The sequence below is a fragment of the Zerene cesonia genome, chromosome 7, assembly GCF_012273895.1.
Source record: "Zerene cesonia ecotype Mississippi chromosome 7, Zerene_cesonia_1.1, whole genome shotgun sequence".
Lineage (NCBI taxonomy): Eukaryota > Metazoa > Arthropoda > Insecta > Lepidoptera > Pieridae > Zerene > Zerene cesonia.
Genome location: NC_052108.1, coordinates 3,780,555 through 3,802,238, shown reverse-complemented (window position 1 = coordinate 3,802,238; position 21,684 = coordinate 3,780,555). Strand labels below are relative to the sequence as shown.

Here is a 21,684-nt window from a genome sequence, read left to right as displayed (position 1 = left end):
CCCCTCGCACCCCTCGCCGCCCTTCTCGCGCCCCCCATCCGACGCACCTGAACCTACGATTAGCATCCGAAACCCATTCATTATACCAATTATGTCCTCTAAGTGGCGATATTCATTTCTGTGTCGGCCGTCGCCTATTTCCACTTGTTGACTTTACCGATAATCGAAATAATCGTGACACGGTAAAGTCGGCCATGTTACTAAGTAATTAGAGTCGGCGGTGCGCGGGACGAGACAAGGCTAACAGAATTTGGGGGGCGGCGCGGGTCGCGGCCCGCGTTGAATAAAACATATCGCTGCCGCGCCTTGGCGCCACACATTGTCGTTACTAAAACAATACGGAATGTAGCGCCTAGACACACTTTCCGTCCTGAAAACTGAAACTGTGTCACGTTTTACATCTGTTGTGTGCGCGATGCTTTTCGAGTTGCGACCTACTCACTGTTTTGTAGGTACATCGGACTAACGTCACTCTATGTGTACATAACCTTATGTGATACTAGTTTTGAATCGTATGCATTGCCTCTAATTCTGAATAAACGAGATTGATGGTTGAACCACATTTTTCAGAATTAAAATTTTATTATTTTGTATTTTCCTCAAATCACATTAAACACGTACTGTAATATATTATATCTTGCGTTGAACAATTTTATAAAAATTTATGAGAATGATTTAACCATTCTTAGAATATAAACATGGTGGCGTTTAGAAATAATCTAAATAATTTTCTTATTGAAAATAAAACACCGCCGTTATTTGATATAAAATTGTATTTCTTGGTAATTAATAGAATTACTAACGCAGTAATTGGAACGCGATTGACAAGAATGTGTAATGAATGCAAAATTATTCAGTCCGAGTTGTGCATTTATGTAATAACAATATATTTGCACGTGAAATATCGAGATTTTATTGTTATGATGACAACAATTTGTCTTGATTATGTTTAGCTATATTATTTGCGCAAAACGTTGTATTAAAAAAATATATGTTTTAAATGTAAAATTTCGCAGGTTATTTTATGAAAATAGCGTCGTAGCACTTTTCGTAGCAACTTCGTAGCAGCCTTCGAAAGGCTTTAATGCAGCAACTTTCACTCGAATCAGTCTCTTTTAACCTTAAACTTTTCATTGAAATATGTACAAATATTTATGACTATTATAGAATACTTACTAGATAAGTCCAATCCGAAGTGTAAATAAATCTTAAAATCAAGTTTATATTTTCCAAATCATACATAGATGACATTATTTATACTCCAATTCAAAAAAAGACACTGCACTATTATATATACGACATTCACAAAAAAATTTCAGTCAATCAAGTAATGAAAGCAATAATTCATCAGTATGTTATCCAAAGAATTTAAAGATTAAAAATCTAACAACATACGTCACATAAATTCAAATAGTCATCCCATTACGCGAAGTCACATAAGCCCTTAATATTCGCTTTACCATTATTAGATTTCCTTACACCACTTTAAGTTTTCCATAGAGATTTAGATATTGTTCCTTAATCAATTCCATACTGACACTATATAAATCACAGAATTCTCTAATAAATGTTAGCATTTTATATACCACGTTTAGTTCTCCAGGTATCACATAGCATATATAAATCGTTCCTTAATTTGTCCATAATAACAGTTTATTAGGATGCGTGTTGTACCTCGCTCACGTACCAGCCATTACTCGGTGTCCATCGCCTAATACATATTAAACTTCGATATCGTGACAATTACGAAAATGACATACTGTGTAACGTGGCTTAATTGAATCTTAATGTAGTTATGGGCTCTTTGTAACTAAAACATGCACGCCAATTACGGATAAACGTCGCTAACTGTAAACGAATGTTTTTTTATTGTAGTTTTAGGTATCATTAATAAACAATAGGTTCATGTGGCTCACTTGACAATTAAAAAGTACGTAATTCCAAAATAATCGATGCCTTTATGTTTCTTTGTTCTAAAGTTCAATATAGTTTTGATAAAATGTATTAATAACATCATGAAATGATTGCTAGATACGAGACGATCTACTATATACTTTAAAAACTGATCATACCAAAAATGTTCGCAATTGGTTAAACTGTTGCTCGCACAATAAACAAACGTACAATACAAGTAAACCATTTCGAAATTATTTCACATGCGTAAACAGCAACACGTCAAACAGTATAATAATCATATTAGTGTCCACTATAAATTATAAATGGAATTCTATTTAGATATCTCCACATCTAATTGGCAGTCATTAAGAATCAGGAAATATAATTGAATATGAAATAGTTCTGCGATGTGCACATACATGTATTTCGGTAACAGATAGTATCGTATTATAATTAAGTGCGGGTCCTCCTTCTGGGGCTAGCCACGGATGCGCTTCGACCGGAACGAACGCAAGGGGATACAGCGGATCTCGTAGCCGATAATAAACATACTCGTTTAGCTAGTACCGCTTGGAGTATTTAAATTGTTCGTATTAGAATTATGTTTCGTTATAAAGAATTACGTTAGCCGTTGTATGAAAGCTTTAAGGAGACGTTTAAAATTGTTAATCATCTCAGTCACACAGCGGTCACTTGTAGTTTTATATTTCACTAAATAGCAAACTGTTTCCCATCGCTTATATAATGATAAATTCGCTTTGAGAAAATATTTTTTTTCCGATTACACCTTTGCAACAAAGCGATTGAGTTATTACGAAGCTACTCGTTATGGCGACGGTAGCATCACTACAATTATAAACAGATTGATCGTTCAGTTATTCAGGCATCTTGTTAAAATGTATCGTTAACTATTTTGTGGATCAACCTGCTTATTACTTTTTTATTGATATCCGTTTATACGATAATTATTTCTAATTAGACATTGATGTATGACCATTATTTTATGATGATAGGTTTGCGAACTCGGACGCTTTAGATTCTATAAAGAGGCATATTATTATTTGATATATTATTATAAGATCCCACCCTATAAATACATGTATATTACAAGCACTTGTAACACTAAAGGATACTACAAAATAAAAGGAAAACAGGTTTGAATGTAATTGTTAATGCGAGTAAAACGTGGTCATAATGAAGCCAGTCACAACACTGAAGAATGCACATACGCATCCAATCCTCGTCCTTTCCGCTGCTACACGTGTAAAGATTACTCGTTACATCAGTCCTGCGATTATAAATAGCGAATCCCTTAAGGCGCGGGCGCAAGTTTCCGCCTGGAAGTGTGCTTCCGCCGCGAGCGGTCGTTGACGCGTGCATTGTCGCTCACATTCCCCGCCGGCGTCGACGTTTTTAAATAGAGACGATTACGAGCGTCTGCGGCGCCGGGCATATGACCGCGCGAAAGTGCAGCGCCCGCCGCGTCACGGGCTATTTGCGACGCCGCCTCCGCTGCCCGGACGAGCTCCTAGTTCGCCAAAATCGGACGCTCAAAGCTGTGTAGTCCCTTCAAGTTGCGTCACACGCCTCCGGTCGACGTTCGTACCGCAATTTCTCTTTAACGTGTAGACCTCTTAAACTACTTAACACAAAATCTTTTAAGATGATTATATCAGAGTACCGAGTCAAATTACAGGCGCAAAAGTTTTAATTTTATGAGAATATTATAATGGATAAATAGTACCCAGTACTGGCCATAAAATTTCACCCATACAAGTATAGAAAAATATTCATCGTATGCAGATACTCAGTTGGTATACTAATAAAACATTTTTCTTTATATATTCAAGCAATAAATTTAAGTCTTCACCGCTCCATGCTAATTATGAAAATTTGAGGGTGTCCATTTACACACCGTGCTCAATTTGATACGTTTAGTGGTGATAAGTATGATAAAAATTTGATACAAAAATAAAATAAAATCAAGTGTTAGTGTTATCAAATTGCGAAATCTATTGTAAAGGGTGGTGGATTCGTTGGACGGTCAGCTCGGGTCGCGGCTGAATAAATTCGGAGGGAGGCGCAATGGAATGCAGGAGGTGCGGTACGGGCGGGGGGCGCCGTGCGACTGGCGCGCGCGCCTCTGTCCCACGGTCGCGAGTACCCCTCTCCCCGCCCCGCACTCCAGACACTTTCTTTCGCGCCATAAAGGTCGTTTCAAATATTTCGGAATGCTGTTTGGTGACATTTCACCCACGGTAGAGGGGAATGCAGCACTCGCCGCGCTGCACCGTGCCTCGATGCTGCACTGATTCTAATGTTGACATCGTGAGCTTAGCCGATTTAAATCAATCATGATTTGCCGTTATTACTATCATCAAATGGAAATATAGTCTAACTAGAATTTGTACAAATTGTTTTGCTTCATTTTCATAGGTATCTAGATACTATTTGCTGACAATTTTATTTTTTACTTTATCTATTCTGATTTGGAAAGTATCAGATTCGGTAACATCACCTAACTCACAATAACATGATAGATATATTCCCACACGCCTGTCTCCGAAAGCGAGATTCAAGCCTATCAGATATCGGGAAATCCCCGTGTGAAAGTCGCACGCTGTCAACATAATACTTCGGTATTGTTGCCGTGAATGCGACAACACTTACTTTATCGATCGATCATTTATCTGACCCGTTTGTGTGAGTGTCAAATATTGAAAATTTATCTAAAGATTTTCCCGATGAAATCTTCAAACTGAGCCGAGCTTATTCAGTCTACTTTCCACGTTCATGTGTGAACCGAGTTTCTCCAATTAATAGATTCGTTCCAATAGCAAACAGCGAGGCAGAGAAAGCCGTGGCGAGCGGGTCAACGGCCGGCGGAATTCACGGCAACCGAACGCCGTGAACTTTACAAAGAAATGTGGCGTAACGCTCTAAAATTTCAAAAACTGCGCTCATTTAACCATTCTGGGAAGGCATGCTCGAGCTTAGTTCAAATAGTAGGAGGCTCGCGGTGTGGTTATTGAGTCGCGCGCCGCTATGAATGGAATGTGGCGGAGGTTGCGCAAGCGGCCTGTGCGGCGGAATGCGGCGGGGCGCGGGCGCGGACGCCGGGGGGCACCGCCAGCGAGGCGCGGGGGAGGGGGCGCTGCAGCCTGCGCGCTGCATCTCGCGGCCATTCACGCCGCCGACCGCCGTGATCGGCGAAATAATACACCGTTAGAACCGCGGAATGCTCGCCCTATCTCTATACCTGCGCATACCATAACACCGGCCGAGATAAACGTTGATAAGTGATAACATCTCGCCGCGACCACTTTCTTCTTTATTTGTTTACTGAATACCGATCTTAAACCTCTCATACAGCCTTATAAATTCTTGCCTTACAGCTCGATAATTAGTCTTTGAATATATGTATATGTATCCACATATGACCCACTGCCACTATGAATGAAAATATAAAATAGAAGAGCATTTTGTCATTAAATTTAATATCTAATATTTAATATTTTAATGCTGGGTGTAATATACTACGTAGACTTTCTAAATCATCGTTTGTGATATGCTTAACGTCAGAAATCAAACTTTATGTTGACAAAATTATAAGACGTTGAACATACGTACCTACATATTATTTTTGTTATTTTTGTATGATTATGAGAAATAAATTGTACGTACATATATATCGGTATTTATTCGTAAACCACTATAAACTCTTGTTTACATCTTAGTAAAGAGTAAGTGAGTTCAAATATCCATAAAACATTTATCTCGTTAAGCAAATGCATTCACTACACAATTGTAATACGCAATGCAATTTTACAAAGCGAATTTCACGGTTCATATATTATGCTAAATGCTATTAGCATGCAGACGCTCGCAAACTTAGAATAGAATTGTCAGAATCATGTCTATACTCTATAGCGGTCGCCCGCACTAATAGACGTCGTTGTCATTCGCCAGTCGCCCTACATACTTGTCGCGATGCTGCTTCTCGTTTCGTCATGTCACTGGCTACATACTATTGTCCCGTACCATGGATTTTATATAACACGCTAGATTTTAGACCAACGTTTCCGGTTACAAAAGCTTGTGTAGACGGCGTTATCGCGAGGTAACGTGGGCCGCGATAAAGATACATTTGCGCTATTTCCCATAGTTGTCAGCAATTAGAGCAGTATTGGTGGTGCGGGGCGGGGAGGCCGGTGACACGTGTGGCCCACATAGCGCGTCCATTGAGCGTGCGGACGTGACGTCACGCGGCAGCCTTGTGCGCACCTGCATTGCCTCCCTGCATCACATCACCTTTGCTCTAAATCACGATATACATTTTTTGAGATTCCTTTTTCCTACACGTCAAGAAATTCACCAAATTATTTAGCAAACTAAGATTTAAAACAACTTTTATATGATTTTAATTCCTAACAAACACAAGCTGTTTTCAGGTCATCGGTATTGTAGCACACAAACCTACAATCTAAGTACATATTTGTCGACATAATGCAGGCCTTCCGCCCATTACCTACTACAGTGCCAGTTAATAGTCATCATTTATACAATTTTGCAACACTCAATAGTTATTTTGATTTCTAAACGCGCTCCCACAATTTTCTTTAATATAAACTGTCAATGTGCCAGGGATTTAGTCGAAAACGCTACGAGTTACATCGACATTGTAAAGCAATAGTGGAATTGAAATATTTTTGGAAAGACTTTTACCGTAAGGGTTGGATTGCAACAAAGGTATAGACACCGGCGACAGTAATTTAGTGAAATAATAGTAGCGGCGCCGCAACTCCCGCGCAACCGCCCCAACAAGGCCGGAGGCGCTTTTTCGCACCATTTGTGGCCAACAGCGCCGGCGTACTCCGTTTTGCCTAATTAGTGTCGACTTGTGGTGTGGGTGAACCCGCATAACTTTAACATGCTCCGTACGCCCTGCCGCCTTCGTTTATTTCTATATTAGTCGACGGCTCTACTGAGCGCAATAATAGGGTCCTTGTGAACGCGTCCACTCAAATCGAATCGTTAATAATTGTTTATAATGCTTTAATAACATGTAGTTTGTTTCATTACAGATCGGGCACTAGATCGGGGCGATGCTTGGTGGCGAATTCCGGGCTGAGTCAGCATGATGTCATGGCATACGGCTTAATGGGAGCGTCCCTACACGTCATACACCATTCCTGCCGCATGACAAATTCATTCATATTCCTCTATTGTGCCTCGCTGTTGTGTTTATTACAATTCTTACATGTTGTTTGTTCGTCGGTTTATGTTATATAGTCGTAAATCATGTATTATTTTCTATCTATAGGTGTCGATATAAGAAGGTATTTAAAGAAATGAAGAAAGTTCGAAGATCACAAGAAGCCGAAGCGGATGAAGCAATAAGAATTACGAAACTGGTTTTCATAATGATTTGACAGATTGTTTTATATTCTGAGATCATTGTGAAAGCTGATTTTGTTCTTATGTCGATAAAGAAGACTACATTTACTTCGGCACCGTGACAACGTTGAAGAGAAGTGAAGACTGCGTTTGAACTGCATGAAATGTTTCTGTATTTTATTTTATACTAATTTCCTCGGCGATATTACTGTTACTGTTGTTTATAGAAACAGCTGATTATCATGACATCTATAAAATGATTGGAACATGTTGAAAGCTTTTTCTTATAACCATCAATAACTTTCTTGTCGAAATGGGATAACATTATTTACTCCAATTATTTATTTAAATGCATTCCTAATAAATAATTTGAGTAAATAAATTTTAAACAGAACTCGGTCAGTTAAATTATCATGTACCTATTCAAATTTTTACACAAATTTGTTAGTTATGCTAATTTTAATTATTATATTACAATAACTAACAATTTTTTTACAGTTTATATTTTAACTGTTTAAAAATAACATTTACCGAGTAAGTTTTTATAAAATAGACATTGGACGTGTGAAATTAATGCGCTGATTCAAAAAAAAATGAAAACTTTGAAACTGAAAAATTCATAAACAATGTTTGTGTCGATTAGTGATCAGATGAGCTTTCACTTTATTTTGATCAAGCGTCCAAAGTTTTCGTTATCAAAATGTTAATAAAACCTTTTTCAAATGTGTCCAACTGTATCAATAGAATGACGTTCCTTTTAGTTAACTTTTATGGATAATTGTACCTGTGTAAAAATTCAATAATAAATATTTTTTTATCCATCATAATAAATAGATATTAATGCGATTAACATATAAATGTTTTTATATGTTAATCGCATTAATATCGTTATTTCCTTTTAAAATGAAATACCTACAATTTTTAATTAATTTATCAAAATATTTCATGATTTATAAAAATCAAATCTTTAATAACATTTGAATTTCGGCGGATTGACGTTTGGTGTACATTTATGATCCCATTTATTTCGTTGATTCTTTATTTATTTATTTTCACACGGATATTGTAACTGCTGCTAATATAACATTAAACGGTAGTAGAAGCTTAATGTAACTTGTATCAATGTAACTAATAATATTACCAATTTTGATTTTTTTAGCATGATGACCAGTCTAGGTTCAGGTAGTTAGGCTTCTACTAACGTTAACTGTTATGTTAGCAGCAGTTTTTAGTTTTAATATTTTTGTTTTAATTTAACAAATACTTGTAATAGACTTAAAAAATAAGATAATAAACCGTTATTAAATTACATAAATAATAAAACACTTTTTTTCAGGATGTATAGGTATTGGTATACATAAAAAGGTTCAAGTTTAATGCTTTTCAATCGTTCAATCGATTATCTAAGACCTCTAAAGAAAGAAAAATCTTTTAGAAAGTTAATCTGCTGTGCTTGTGATTGCCATTTTACATATAGTCAATATGCGTTTAACTATAACAAAGCTCTTTGGGAAAAAGATAAAAATAAATTTGAAATAAAATCCTTAGTCGCTCTATTAATTAATACCCTTGTTCCTTACCTGCCTTTACTTGAATAGGTAATTTTAGTCATTACATGATTCTACCTCAGCAATAAAATTTCATCTACTTTTTCGGTTTTATAATACGACTAAAATACGAGCGCCTCGCGATGGTATAAACTTGACTGCCAGAGAAGCAGATCGAGAGCTGGCGGAAATTTTTGATTTTGTTAGAAAGTTAGAGAGTGCATTAATGCAGAGATTAAATTATTATTAATATATTGCCTATATGCGTACCTACATATGGTACAGGCGCTAGTTCTGTTAAAAATAACAGAATAACATATTATCTGTATTAAAATATTTGGAGAGTTAGTCCATTGTGAAAATATGTTTTCAAAAATATCGCTTATGAAATGTGGTAAATGCAAATAATGCTATCGAATTGAAAAAATCCTCCCTATTCTTATCTTACTTAATACAAAACATCAAAATTTTTTATTTTGTTAGAAAGTTAGAGTGTGAATTAGTACAGAGATTACATTATTATTAATATATAGCCTATATACGTATATATGGTACAGGCGCTAGTTCTGTTAAAAATAACAGAATGACATACAAGCTGCATTAAAATATTTGGGGAGTAAGCCCATTGTGAAAATATGTTCTTGAACATATCCTCCCTATTCTTATCTGAGTTATGATGCAATATTGTTAGCGCGATAGTTTGTAAGAATTTACGCATGTAATTTTTGTAATTTTAGTGTAGGTAACACTTTTGTGCGAAAACCGCCGAAAGGATTTTGATGCAAGGCTGATATTGGGTAGTAATGGAGCTTATATAATAGAATAAAACAAAGCGGAATAGACTACGTGGGAAACCGCGCGGCACAGCTATTTATTGCTTATTTTATTACATAAACTTTGTGTATAACAACCAACACATGATCAATTGTTTTTAAAACACTGTAATTTAATCGCAAATTTTCAAGAAAAGTTGGATTTCCAGTTCTTAGAATATACTGTAGACAAAACTTTTTTAATATTAGTTAATGACAGTTTAATGGCAAGAGTGACCGTTCAAATGTCAAATTAATATTTATCAGATCAAGACATTGACATTTGACAAGCCATCAATGTCATAGCCATGTGGGAATGTGTTGTTGACTGTTGTAAATGTGCATAAACATAATTTCCACCCAGCAAAAGAATTGAATGGAATTGACTGTTGTAAAACATCGATTATTGCACATACTCATATATTTTTTAATTTAACACACATTTAGATAAATTTCTAATTAGTTCCTGCATATTATTGTAAAACGCTAACCTATCAGAAATGGATTCCAAAGATTTTGATGCCACTTTAGGAGGCACGGAGCACTTACCGCATACAGCGAATAGTTTTAAATTTGCTTCATCGAGGAGCGTTGAAATAGCAGCAATGACTGAAAGTATACTTCGACCCGCTAAATCTAAGTTGATTTTTCAAGCATTGCCTGTACATATGCGACGTCGAGTTATGAGCCACAACTGCAAAAGATTGCCAAGAAGATTACGAGAGGGTCATTTGGAGCAATTGAAAAGGAGCGGCTTACCCCCAAAACAAAAAAGGCCATCAAGGAAGTATAGACGCCGACCAGCCAATCTATTGGAAGAGTACACCAGGAGACAGAGAAGAATTGCGTGGCTAGAAACACACATTTGGCATGCAAAAAGGTTTCACATGGTGGAGAGATGGGGGTACCGATTAGCACATAGGCCATGTGACAAAGCATTTAGAGCATGCTATAGAGCATCTTCAGCGCACTGTCTCTTACGGGATATTTCATACTATATCCCTATACAAGTTAAAGGACCTGTTGCAGATATTCAACAAATGTTTAATAGTATTACAAATAAATCTTGTGGGTTAAGTATATCTGCTAAAGCTTACATATCTGGTCATAGATCAGGCTGTGTTAATATTTTTAATCCACATTCATACCCATATGACTTTATTGGAAAAGTTGAATTTGTATGGGTGCAAGCTAAGTCACAGCCTTTTCTTATATTATTTGTTCATCCATCACAAGTAAAAGAAATTGAGTCTATTTTAACTAACATTATTACAGACTCATGTGCATTTGTTGCCAAAAACAATGATAATAAACGGATAAAGTTAACAAATGAACCGTTGAATGTGAAAATAAATTTAATGTATGGACTTTTTAATAGATTTCGATTAACCGGACCTAAAAGTCATGCCATTTTAACACATTCACTGAAATGTGTGACAGATATAAAAAATATTGACTCTAATGAATGGGTAGCTGAAGCTAAAAAAAGTAATGTTAACTTAGATATAGAAAACAAGTCTAATTACTGGTCTAGTATAAATAATTTATTCTCACCGGCTCAATTGCCGCCGAGGATGGTTATAGGTTTGATTGTTAAAGATCCTAGATGGAGTCGTCCAAATAAACGTACCAAAGCCCAGATATTGGAGCCAGACACAACTCATAATAATTTAACACATATACCATCATATGCCTCCTCATCTCCTATATGGGATGAAAGTATTAGCAATATAGTTAAAAACAATGCTGTATCAAATACTAAATTTATTGAACATGTAACAATGACAGAAATTGTACCTGGGGAGGTGAACGAAGATGACCCAGCTTTACAGAGTATTCCTGTTGTCATAATACAACAGCCTGGTTCACAAAATCCAGAATCTAAAAAAGTTGGTAAGCATCAGGTTACAAATACATAAAGATATTCCAATATTGATCACCTTAAACAAATTCATATAAAAAAAGCACAAGTCAAATAGCTCTCTTAGAACTTTATCTCCCACACAATCTGATTCTGTCATTTTAATTAATATGAGACAGTAACAGTAACTCAAATGTACTATTAACTTTTTAGGCTATGGAAGTGGATGGGATATATTAGTACCGTCGCGTTATGGTATTCCCTTCTGGCTAACATTTGTCATGTTTGGTGCGAGAACAGGAGGGCTCAGAGAAACAGAAAATCTAGCACACGAAATGGGTGAATGCTATTTCTCACCAGATTCTAATGCTGGTAGAATTGAAGAAAAGAGGATTGAAATCCAACTAAAAGAACATTATTTCCGACGTCCACCTAGTAAAAGAGTAAATTATATCAAATTAGGCATATCAAACCCATTCATATGTCCCTGGAATATTTTATTAAAAGATTGGAGTAACAATGATGTCAATAAGTTATTTGTATTAAGAGACAAAGTTATTTTAAATGAACTACAGGTAAGTTTTATACTTCAATTAAAAATTTTGACGTAGCAGTTGTATAATTTATTCCATTTACAATTCTTTTTTTTTTAGGAATCCTTCACAAAAAAAAAGCAGATACTCAATACACACCCTATAAATACTGATTCCTGCTTGATTGCTGTTTACTTGAAAATTGATGGTAAAGGAGTTATGAGAGATCATGCATTAATATGTATGCCAAATGTAGGTGATATAACATCAAAAATAATTATTTGTGAACCTCAGCATGAAGACACAAACACTGAAAAAAGGAAAGAAAAACGAAAAGAGAATAAGAAATTATTGAAACAGTTAAGAAGAAAGAGACAAAAACTTAAAAAATCATCTAAAGATGTAAGTTACCTATTTTAAAAATAAATTTATAATTATTATTATTTATTATTTATTTATGAATTTGCTGATAATTTTTTATGATATCTCTTGTTTTTAGCTTCCTGAAAAGAAACAAAAAATACAGCACAGTGAACCATCAGAATATGTTAAAAGCATGAGAGAATTATGGGTCCCATCTAATGTAAATAGTGTTAGAAATGCATGTATCAGACAAACAATGGGCTATGTCACTAAAGGCGCATTTAGTTTCACTGAAGCGAAGAGCTGTGCTGTTGGATATATAGCATGTAATGCACTGATGGAACTGTTAGAAAAGAAAATAAATAAAGTTCTTATAAGAAATCCAACATCAAGGAAATATAGAGTGGCGAGTATCCAGATAATTACCAATTCATAATTTATTTTGTTGTTCCTACACAATATAAGAAACTCTACTTGACTCTACAATGTTTAAAAAATTTGGAAGAAAAGTCGGAACTTTTTAGGGTGTAACCCTAACACAGTGAATAGAAATTTGCAATTTTAATTGTTAAGAAATAAAAATTATATTCACTAATATTTACTTTTATTTATGAATCAATTAATTATTTAGAAGTCAGAGATGATACTGAAATGTAGTCATAGAAGTGTCTTGAATAAAACATAGATAATTATTTCTTACTTAACTTCGAAACAAGAATCCTACTTAATATGCATAGAGTAAAAGAAGACATTAAACTATGACAATCTTGTGTGTGATTTGAAGTTAATGCCGAATATCGACTATCTTAAGGCTACCTCGTTGGATCCAGAGATCATAGAATCTCATTTCATTAAGCTATTTTTAAAATAAAACAACAAACTACAAAACTAATGCATTTATTCTTTACTCGTCCAGTCACTACAATCACAAACCTCACTTTGCAAATTATCCACTTTGTGATAACATTGAATAATTTGTTACACTTGCATTTAAATTGATACAAACATATGCATATACAGGTGTAATACACTTAACTAACACCTACGGCCTTACTACAAAACCTTTACGAGAATGTATCCTTATTTACCATTAACATTTTATTTTTGTATTCATCTATAAGCAGGGTTTCGCCTCATAAATACAGTAACATGGTTAGTAAAGCCACTATTACTTACACCAAACATAATTATTCAAGACTTGTCATCGAGTTTGTACTGATTGCGTACACTCCTGTCATATAGCAAAATATTTTGAAAGTCAAAATGCTTCTATGTAAATCTTAGATCACAAACAATATGGTTTCAGTAATATAACAAAGGTAATTCATTGTTAGAAATTGTACCAACATTTTGTTATCTCTTAATAAATTGAGCTCAAGCCTTTCTTTTGGTATTAATACATTGAATGAAAACCGATTTCTAATATTATTTTGTGGCTCATAAACAATATCTTACCTATCTTCTGTTCAATTGAGAAGCAAAAATGTTAAATTTTAAATTTCCATGGAATGTATGTGTTTTAACACATAAACCTCTTCTTATTTGAATTTGATACTCTCTCGTATTGGATTTAATGAAATCATATACATTCTCAAATTACAAAATAAGCTTAATGTAGGCTATAACATAGCCTGATGGCAAATATTAAAAGAGTAAGAGGATCAATAATCGATAAATACTATTGTATATTGATGTTAAATTATCTTTCGTTATAATTAAAATCGGAATGCCAAATTCCTAAAACACGTCGAATTTATATTCAATCAAATGAAATTAGACGCATAAAGGTCATTGCCGTTTTTCTTCTCAGTTGGATCACATTACAACACATTATAATAGTACAAAAAAAGACACAGATAATGAAACACCTTCGCTAAACAGTAAAGCACAAAACCGATTTACATAGAGCACAACACTAGTCCAAAGCCAGTAAAGGCCAAAGGTTCTCAACACTAGTTATATCTTGGAACGCTTTCTGGCTATAGCGTCCTCGACGGCCTTCAACTGCTTAAGCAGTTCCTCTCGCCTCGAGACGGACTTCTTCGCTGGTGCAGCGCCACCTACCGGTGATGTCGCTGAACGTTTTTTGCCGCCAATCTCTGGAAATTGCGAGAATATTACGTAACGTGGTATTGCGCACTGTTAAGGTCTGTAATTAAACTGTCGCACAGAAAAAAGCTTGTATTATAAGATGTACTTATTTTATTTATGTATTCTTTCTATCTATAAATGTTATTATTTTAAACGAACGTAACAGTGTTTCTATGTTAGAAAAAGAAAATTGAGTTATAATTAGTTTACCTCTCTCGCTTGATGCCTCCTTCTTACTGCTAACTGCCACGGCCGCTGCTAGTCCGGCCGTAGACTTCGCATTCATCCTAAAGAAAAACAATTATTTTGATATTATAATTTCTAAAGATAGACAATCAAAATCATTAACTTGCTCTTAGGTCAATAAAAGATTTAAGTACTCGGTATTTTAGTGCTGTGAACCCTAACTTTGGTTGGTTAGGGTAACCTAACCCTAATATGCAAATTTCTAATGTCAGTGTTAACTGCCACGAAAACGGCTTGATCGATTTTTAAGAAATCTCATATGTTATATCCCTTAGTAATAAGTAACTAGCAGAACACTGTTTACAGGGTCAGCTAATAAAATAATTATTTTCAATTAATGGATATATATTTTCTGGTCACGGACATCCATTGAGATTAGTGAGAAAATGTGACACTATCTATGGCTTCGGGTTTTATCATAGCTATCATTCACACTAATAAAATACCAAAAATTTGTCAATTTATGTGGAAATCTCCGCGAACACTACAAAAGAAGAAGCCAGTTTCCTTGTCCACACTCTTCCCAGTCCATTCCATGTTTTCAGTCGTCAATCCTTTCCCTATCTCTTATCCCTTAAAAGCGGGCAGCGCATTTACAGATGCACTACCCTTCCTCTGTTCATGGGCGGTGGTGATCGCTTACCATCAGGCGAACCACCAGCTCAGTTGCCCTATATAACATAAAAGACGAAGCACTACTTTTTGCTAGTTAAATAGAGTTAAATGAAAATTATATTTACCTAGGTCTAGCAGCAGCGTTGAGCAGGCGAGCGTTCCTCGCTCGTCTCGCTCCCGAACTGCCAGATGTTGATGATGAGCGAGATTCACTCTCCGACTCGCTCGATGACGATGATGATTCTGTATTATGTTATCATTTTATAGTTTATCTTATGAAAAACCACATTGAACTGCTTATTATTCAATTATGCTGTCTGAATGGAAAAATCTATGCACAATTAAATTTTTAGTTTTATAGCATTGAAATGCTTTTTAAATCTCTCAATCTGTGCGGAACATTGACACATTATTGTTAAATATAAAATAGAACGATACTACGATACGATAAGTGAACTTTGTATATTAGAGAAACTGTTTTGAGACATTGTTTTATAATATACGATAGTATAATATGAATTCCTTACCTGAACCAGAAGATGAAGAACGGGAATACTTTTTTCTGTTACGACTTCGGCTCGATACTTTGGTACGTCCATACGGATCTATTTCATCCTGAAAAGCAAATATTTAGATTATAGTCTCACTCTTTAAATGATTGGTATTTTGTGTCCGTGCTGAGTATTTTAATAATAATGTGAACATCAGACATATAAAAATCTGTTAAAAAGTTTAATTTCAATAACTCAGTCCTAACACCAAACCAATTAATGCTATCCGCGAAACTTTATTAATTAACAATTGTCTAAAGTGAAATAAGAATGTTTCAAAATTCAAACATATAAAGATAAGTTAACATAACAAATTATACAGTTGATGAATTTTTTTCACACTGATTCACTCACCAACTCAGAAATTCATTGATATTAACTCATTCACAAACAGACACTCGCTTATTCACGCACCCAACTTACTTTGGGGCCATGCACGGGTGTTGGTAGGGTAGCTGCCAGTCAAGCACACTTCTGCACGAATTGACCCAGATCGCACCGGGGAAGTACATACAGAAACCGGCGTGAAATAGTGGCATGATGAGGTGAGCGTAGAACTGAGGGGTCCTGGGTTCAATTCTCGATGGGGACGCACGAAAAAATATCTCGGTTTGGCAGGACACAGAAGGCTGATCACCTACTTGTCCCTATAGAAAATCGATCGGTGAAACAGATGTACATCATCTGCCCCATACTAAGGGATGGGGGAACCGAAGGCCCGTTTCCTTTTCCTCATCCTTCCCAGGCCATTCCTTCTTTCCAGTCGTCAATCCTTAACTCATCCTTTTCCCCTTAAAAGCGAGGAGCGCATTCAGAGACATTTGACGGTGGTGATCGTTTACCATCAGGCGAACTAACAGCTCAGTTGCCCGCTATTACATTAAAATGAATAAAATAATAATAATATCATGTGTTACAGTGTCGCCAAGCGAGTCTCTCACACATGAGTACACGAGCTCACCTTGTGGCGGTGCGAGGCGGGCGCGGGCGGGTTGGCGGCGAGCTGGCGCGCGGCGGCGGGCGAGGGCGCGCGGCGGCGCGGCGCCGGCGGGTTCATGGCGGTCGCGCGCGCGCTCGCCAGCCGCCGCTCGCGGACTATCACCGACGGGGACAGCCTAAACGTAGCGACGGATTAGCACTCTCATTTTATCAATTATCTAAATTCATTTTTTTGGATGATGGGCATTTTATTAATTAAAACATACACATTTTTTTTTATATATATTTTTTTTTTACAAATTGGCGCTTTGCATATATATTTTTTTTATTAATTAACCTGCTTTTTAAATTAATTGGTACGAAGTTATTCCATTTCCACATTTTTAGGCGAATACCTAATTATTATAAATAAATACCATAATACATACACATCCCAAATTATTACTATAGTGTGTATTAATACACACACAATTTACTCTTTTCTCTTTACCTAATTAACCTGCCCATATTGACTTGGTGGATTATAAATGGAAAGCACACTCGTTTTCACCATTTATAATATACCTGAGTAAACCAAATAATAATTAAAACACCCATTTTTCGGTTTATATCGCGACATAATAGAAAATCAGAATTCCGACGAAACCGACTGAGATGAATTTAATACGAGTAATGAATATAGTTAATATAGACAGCTTTAACTCAGACTGGCGCTAAGCTGAAGACTTGTTTATTCGAACGCGTTAAATTAAGGAACACCTGTTGCGATTTCGTTTTTTGTTTTGTATAGTCTGTTTATTGAGAAAGGATATAAGCTATATAACATCGTCTACGATATGGGTGAAGCCGCGGGTCACAACTAGTACTAGCACATATAAATCTAAATTCATAACCCAAAAAGTGTAGAGGTATAATTTACAGATGAGCCTTGTCGTTATCAGGCTCAACATTTAATCCCGGGCAGGTTAATATTAAAATAATATACGCAACATAATCAAAACCTAGGTAACATCCTAGTAGAGCAAAGACATGGGAATCTATAATGTCTTTTTTTTTCATAATGTACCGTTTATTGCATAACATTGCTACCTAATTTGTATTATATTTTACATGGAATTTATTTTCTAGGTTTCTTCATTCTACCTCATATAATATGAGCTGTACAAATATTATAGAGTGGAATACATTAAGACACAACATCAAAATTATTCTCAGTCAAGAGTTAAAACACCAAGGAATCAAAATTAATTCATACAATTTAATATAATACACATATGCTGAAGAATGTTAAGCACATTAGTTCATATTAATTAACTGAAAAATATAAAGAGAAGACTAGCTTTTTTTTAACAGCAAGTTATTCAAGAAGGTTTTGTAATAGTACCATGCGCATAAACAAAATCTGTGAAAGTAGATATCATTATAAATGTAACAATAATGTACATAAAGAAACAAATTTCGCAAGAGACTTAGTGAAAAGAAAATACATGCAAATTACAACTAAATTAGTGTACCATGCTCTATATGTACTACAAGATATCAGCTATACTACACAAACAAGCCCTCACCTTTGTCTCGAAGACGACGAGGCCCTCCTCTTGCGCCTCGTTCCCGGCGTTCCCGAACTGCGCGAACTGGAATTAGAAGAGCTGTAGGCCCGAGGGAAGGCCGAGGGGCGGAGGGCGGGGGTGCGGGGGCGACACACACACACGCACAACACACACACACACACACACACACACGCAAGCGCGCACGAACACGTCCCTCGTGCACGCGTGTACACGCACACACACGCAGAGTAGCAGCGGAACCCAATGAGTGATAGGAGGCATGCAAATAGAGATCGAGTATCGTCAGTGTGATTCACCAAAACACCGCGATTTTGTTATGAAAGCGTCACCCGGCGGGGAGAGGGGGGGACGGAGAAAAATGACAAATTAATAACGTTTGCAAGAGGTCAACGTATGAATTGTCGAATTGAAACAAATACAATTTGTTCTCATGTAGATTTCTACAACAACTGATACTTTTAACTTTTTTTAAATATGGCCTAGACAATTACAGACACGACAATTCTTTGTGCAGTGATCTGGGTCGCATTCTAGCAAAAAAATTAAGTGCAAAAAAAATTATGACTTATACAAATGCTTCGTGCACAAAGTATTGCATCATCACCACTCGTCTAATAAGTTATTTGATCAATCAATCTATGTAAAAAACATACTGTAATAAAAATTAAAAAAAAGTACAGTGCACGTCAACCATTATCAACGATAATACAAAACAATAACTAAATCCAAATTCAAAACCCTACTCGAAAACTGCACCCCACTGGTTACGCTACCATACACCGTACCGTACCTACAGCAATAACTTATTAGACGCGACCTACATCTACGTACACGCTACTGCGGCTACGCGCCGCACGCTACTCGCACGCACCTGGAGGAGGAGTACGAGTCGTCGCTGGAGGGGGCGCGGCGGCGGCGCGCGGCCGGCTCGGCCCTCATCCAGGGGTCGGCCCACTCGTCGCCGCGGCCCTCCCGGCCCTCGCGTCCCTCGCGGCCCTCGCGCCGCGCGTCGCGCACGTCGCGCAGCTCGCGCACCTCCCGCCCCTCGCGCCGCTCCACCTCCGCGCGCTGCACTATCACCTCGCGGGATGGACGCACGCGACGCTGAGTAAATGGTGCATCAATTATTATAATAGCTATAATTAATTATCGAAAAAAACTAAAAAATAAATTTATTTTGATTAAAAAATTTTGTATACAACATTACATACATGGCATATATTAATAAATGAATAATACCTATGGGACAATCAATGCTTGAAATTGTAAATACATATAATTTTTTAATACACTCTAAGAAATGCATCCCGTGACACATAGGAGCAGTCAGATTTTAATTACGAGGGGAGAGGTTGGGAGTAAAGCGACTACACTATATTAAATAACCAGTTGAATCAAATACGTGGCATTTTTGATCATATGAAACGTGTTGCTTTATATGAATACACACCTTATGATGCGCCGCGTCATCGGGCGGCACCCCGTACTCGTCATAGTATGGCGGTCGCTCGTAAGCCCGCTCCCGCTCGTAGCCCCGCTCCCGCTCGTAGTACCGCTCGCGCTCGTCGCCCGGAGCGCGCGGGTAGCGGCCGCGGTACGGCATGCCGTATGCCCTGATGATCATTATATAATTATAAATGGAACAAATACATTTTCACAATTTACTGAAATCCATAGCCACTTTAAACTTTGAAAACATCTTCAATGTGAAAAATTTAAATTGTATTATGGCGGTTTCAAAGGTAAAAATGATCATATATATACCATGAAAACTTAGACGTGACCACAGAATATATTATTAATCGCATTATTAATTAAAAAAATACTTATAAACAAGTGGCTTAAAATACAGTAAATTGAAATTTTTTAATTATATTATTTACCATATATGTAAGTAGTATATACCAATTATTTTATTATACGATGACTTTTTAATTTGTTGGTCTAGATAATAAACAAAAATACCTATAGACATCTGTATCCCTGGCTGGTGGGACCTCATGCGGTGGCGGGGGCGAAGCACCCACTGCAGCGGCCGCATATGCAAGTTCTGCGTCAGGGTCATGGACCACACCGCCCACAGAGAGATGCAGCTTCTTCTCTTCAAAGTCCATGTCTTGCTCTTTGCGTTTGTTCGCTATCCGGAGCATCTATTTTATAATTTGAAAATTTATGTTGTAAACAAACCCATAAATACCTGACAGCCAAAGGAATAAGAATGTAATGTAAGTACTAAAAAACATCCAACTGATTTCAGAATTACAAAACGACACATTTAAAAAAAGTAATACATTTTAAAATCAATCATAACATGAACACACTATAAATCAATTTTATCCGAACGTTAAACTCAATAACTAGCACACACCTCCTTAGCGGTCCGCAGGCCCCGCTCCCAAGCGGACTCGGGCGGCGCGGAGTCGCGCGGCGCCGCGGCGGGGAAGCCGGCCGGCGGCACGCCGCGCACCACATCGAACATGTTGTAGTTGCCCTTATCCGTGACACCCGGGTGGAGGAACCTATGGATAAAAAAATTATTTAAAAAAATATAAAAATACTAGCTGCGCCCCGCGGTTTCACCCGCGTAAGACCGTATCCCGTAGGAATATCGGGATAAAAAATAGATGTTGGCCGATTCTCAGACCTACCCAATATGCTTACCAAATTTCAGAGCAATCGGTCAAGCCGTTTCGGAGGAGTATGGCAACGAAAACTGTGACACGAGAATTTTATATATAAGATAAGCTACTTTTATATACTTTCACCATTGATATGAACATCGGTACATATGGCATTTCCTTATAAATGACAAAAAAAAACTTCACCCTAGTGCCCAACTGGTCTTCTATTTTGTATAAGATATTATACAAAATAATAAATATGAAATAGTAGTAATTTGTTCCTCTGACATTAGCACTTAATTTAGAGGTACTTGTAAATTCTATCATGACAAGATTTTTTTTTTACACAAATGTTCTTACCGGCAACTAACGCCCCAAGTGCAAGCACCCCTTGAGAAGAACCTACACACAGGTTTTGGTTCACTTTCTTCTGGTCTTCTCTCCGCCTCATCTGAGACCTCACCTTCTTCTAACGATGACCCGCGTGATCGTTTTCCCGGTTTTACTTCTTCATCTGAGTATTTACAAAGCAATTCAAGTTATGTTATGATTTAAAATTATTTTTTTATGTATCAATGTATTTATCATTTTATACCTTAATTAAAACCATTTCATAAATTCTATCACTGACTGATGCAAAT

General features: G+C 36.6%; 2 protein-coding genes and 1 long non-coding RNA gene across 6 annotated transcripts in view; 2 read left to right on the top strand and 1 right to left on the bottom strand.

The window, feature by feature from the left end:
• The window catches only part of LOC119840904, a 12,836-nt gene extending 5,729 nt beyond the window's left edge, over positions 1 to 7,107 (top strand). Inside the window, exon 3 of the long non-coding RNA XR_005288336.1 lies at positions 6,981 to 7,107. This is a non-coding gene — a long non-coding RNA (uncharacterized LOC119840904). The remainder of the gene's footprint in view (positions 1 to 6,980) is intronic.
• A 2,273-nt stretch (positions 7,108 to 9,380) lies between these two features.
• LOC119828252 (ribonucleases P/MRP protein subunit POP1) lies at positions 9,381 to 13,004 on the top strand. The gene is made up of 4 exons (XM_038350357.1): positions 9,381 to 11,545; positions 11,727 to 12,088; positions 12,167 to 12,448; positions 12,546 to 13,004. The coding sequence occupies exons 1-4, from the start codon at positions 10,153 to 10,155 to the stop codon at positions 12,843 to 12,845; spliced, it is 2,337 nt and encodes a 778-aa protein (XP_038206285.1). The 5' UTR covers positions 9,381 to 10,152; the 3' UTR covers positions 12,846 to 13,004.
• A 286-nt stretch (positions 13,005 to 13,290) lies between these two features.
• LOC119840842 (zinc finger CCCH domain-containing protein 18) overlaps positions 13,291 to 21,684 on the bottom strand; it is an 11,987-nt gene continuing 3,593 nt past the window's right edge. For 2 of the 4 annotated variants that reach the window (XM_038367610.1, XM_038367611.1), the window contains exons 6-16: positions 21,404 to 21,557; positions 20,791 to 20,941; positions 20,388 to 20,572; positions 19,873 to 20,035; positions 19,294 to 19,526; positions 18,420 to 18,500; positions 16,874 to 17,027; positions 15,889 to 15,976; positions 15,487 to 15,604; positions 14,711 to 14,787; positions 13,291 to 14,508 (exon numbers count right to left, since the gene is read on the bottom strand). In XM_038367610.1, coding sequence (XP_038223538.1) covers positions 14,366 to 14,508; positions 14,711 to 14,787; positions 15,487 to 15,604; positions 15,889 to 15,976; positions 16,874 to 17,027; positions 18,420 to 18,500; positions 19,294 to 19,526; positions 19,873 to 20,035; positions 20,388 to 20,572; positions 20,791 to 20,941; positions 21,404 to 21,557 — 1,547 coding nt within the window. In that variant the 3' untranslated portion in view covers positions 13,291 to 14,365. The remainder of the gene's footprint in view (positions 14,509 to 14,710; positions 14,788 to 15,486; positions 15,605 to 15,888; positions 15,977 to 16,873; positions 17,028 to 18,419; positions 18,501 to 19,293; positions 19,527 to 19,872; positions 20,036 to 20,387; positions 20,573 to 20,790; positions 20,942 to 21,403; positions 21,558 to 21,684) is intronic. The other 2 variants (XM_038367612.1, XM_038367614.1) reach the window with 2 other exon arrangements.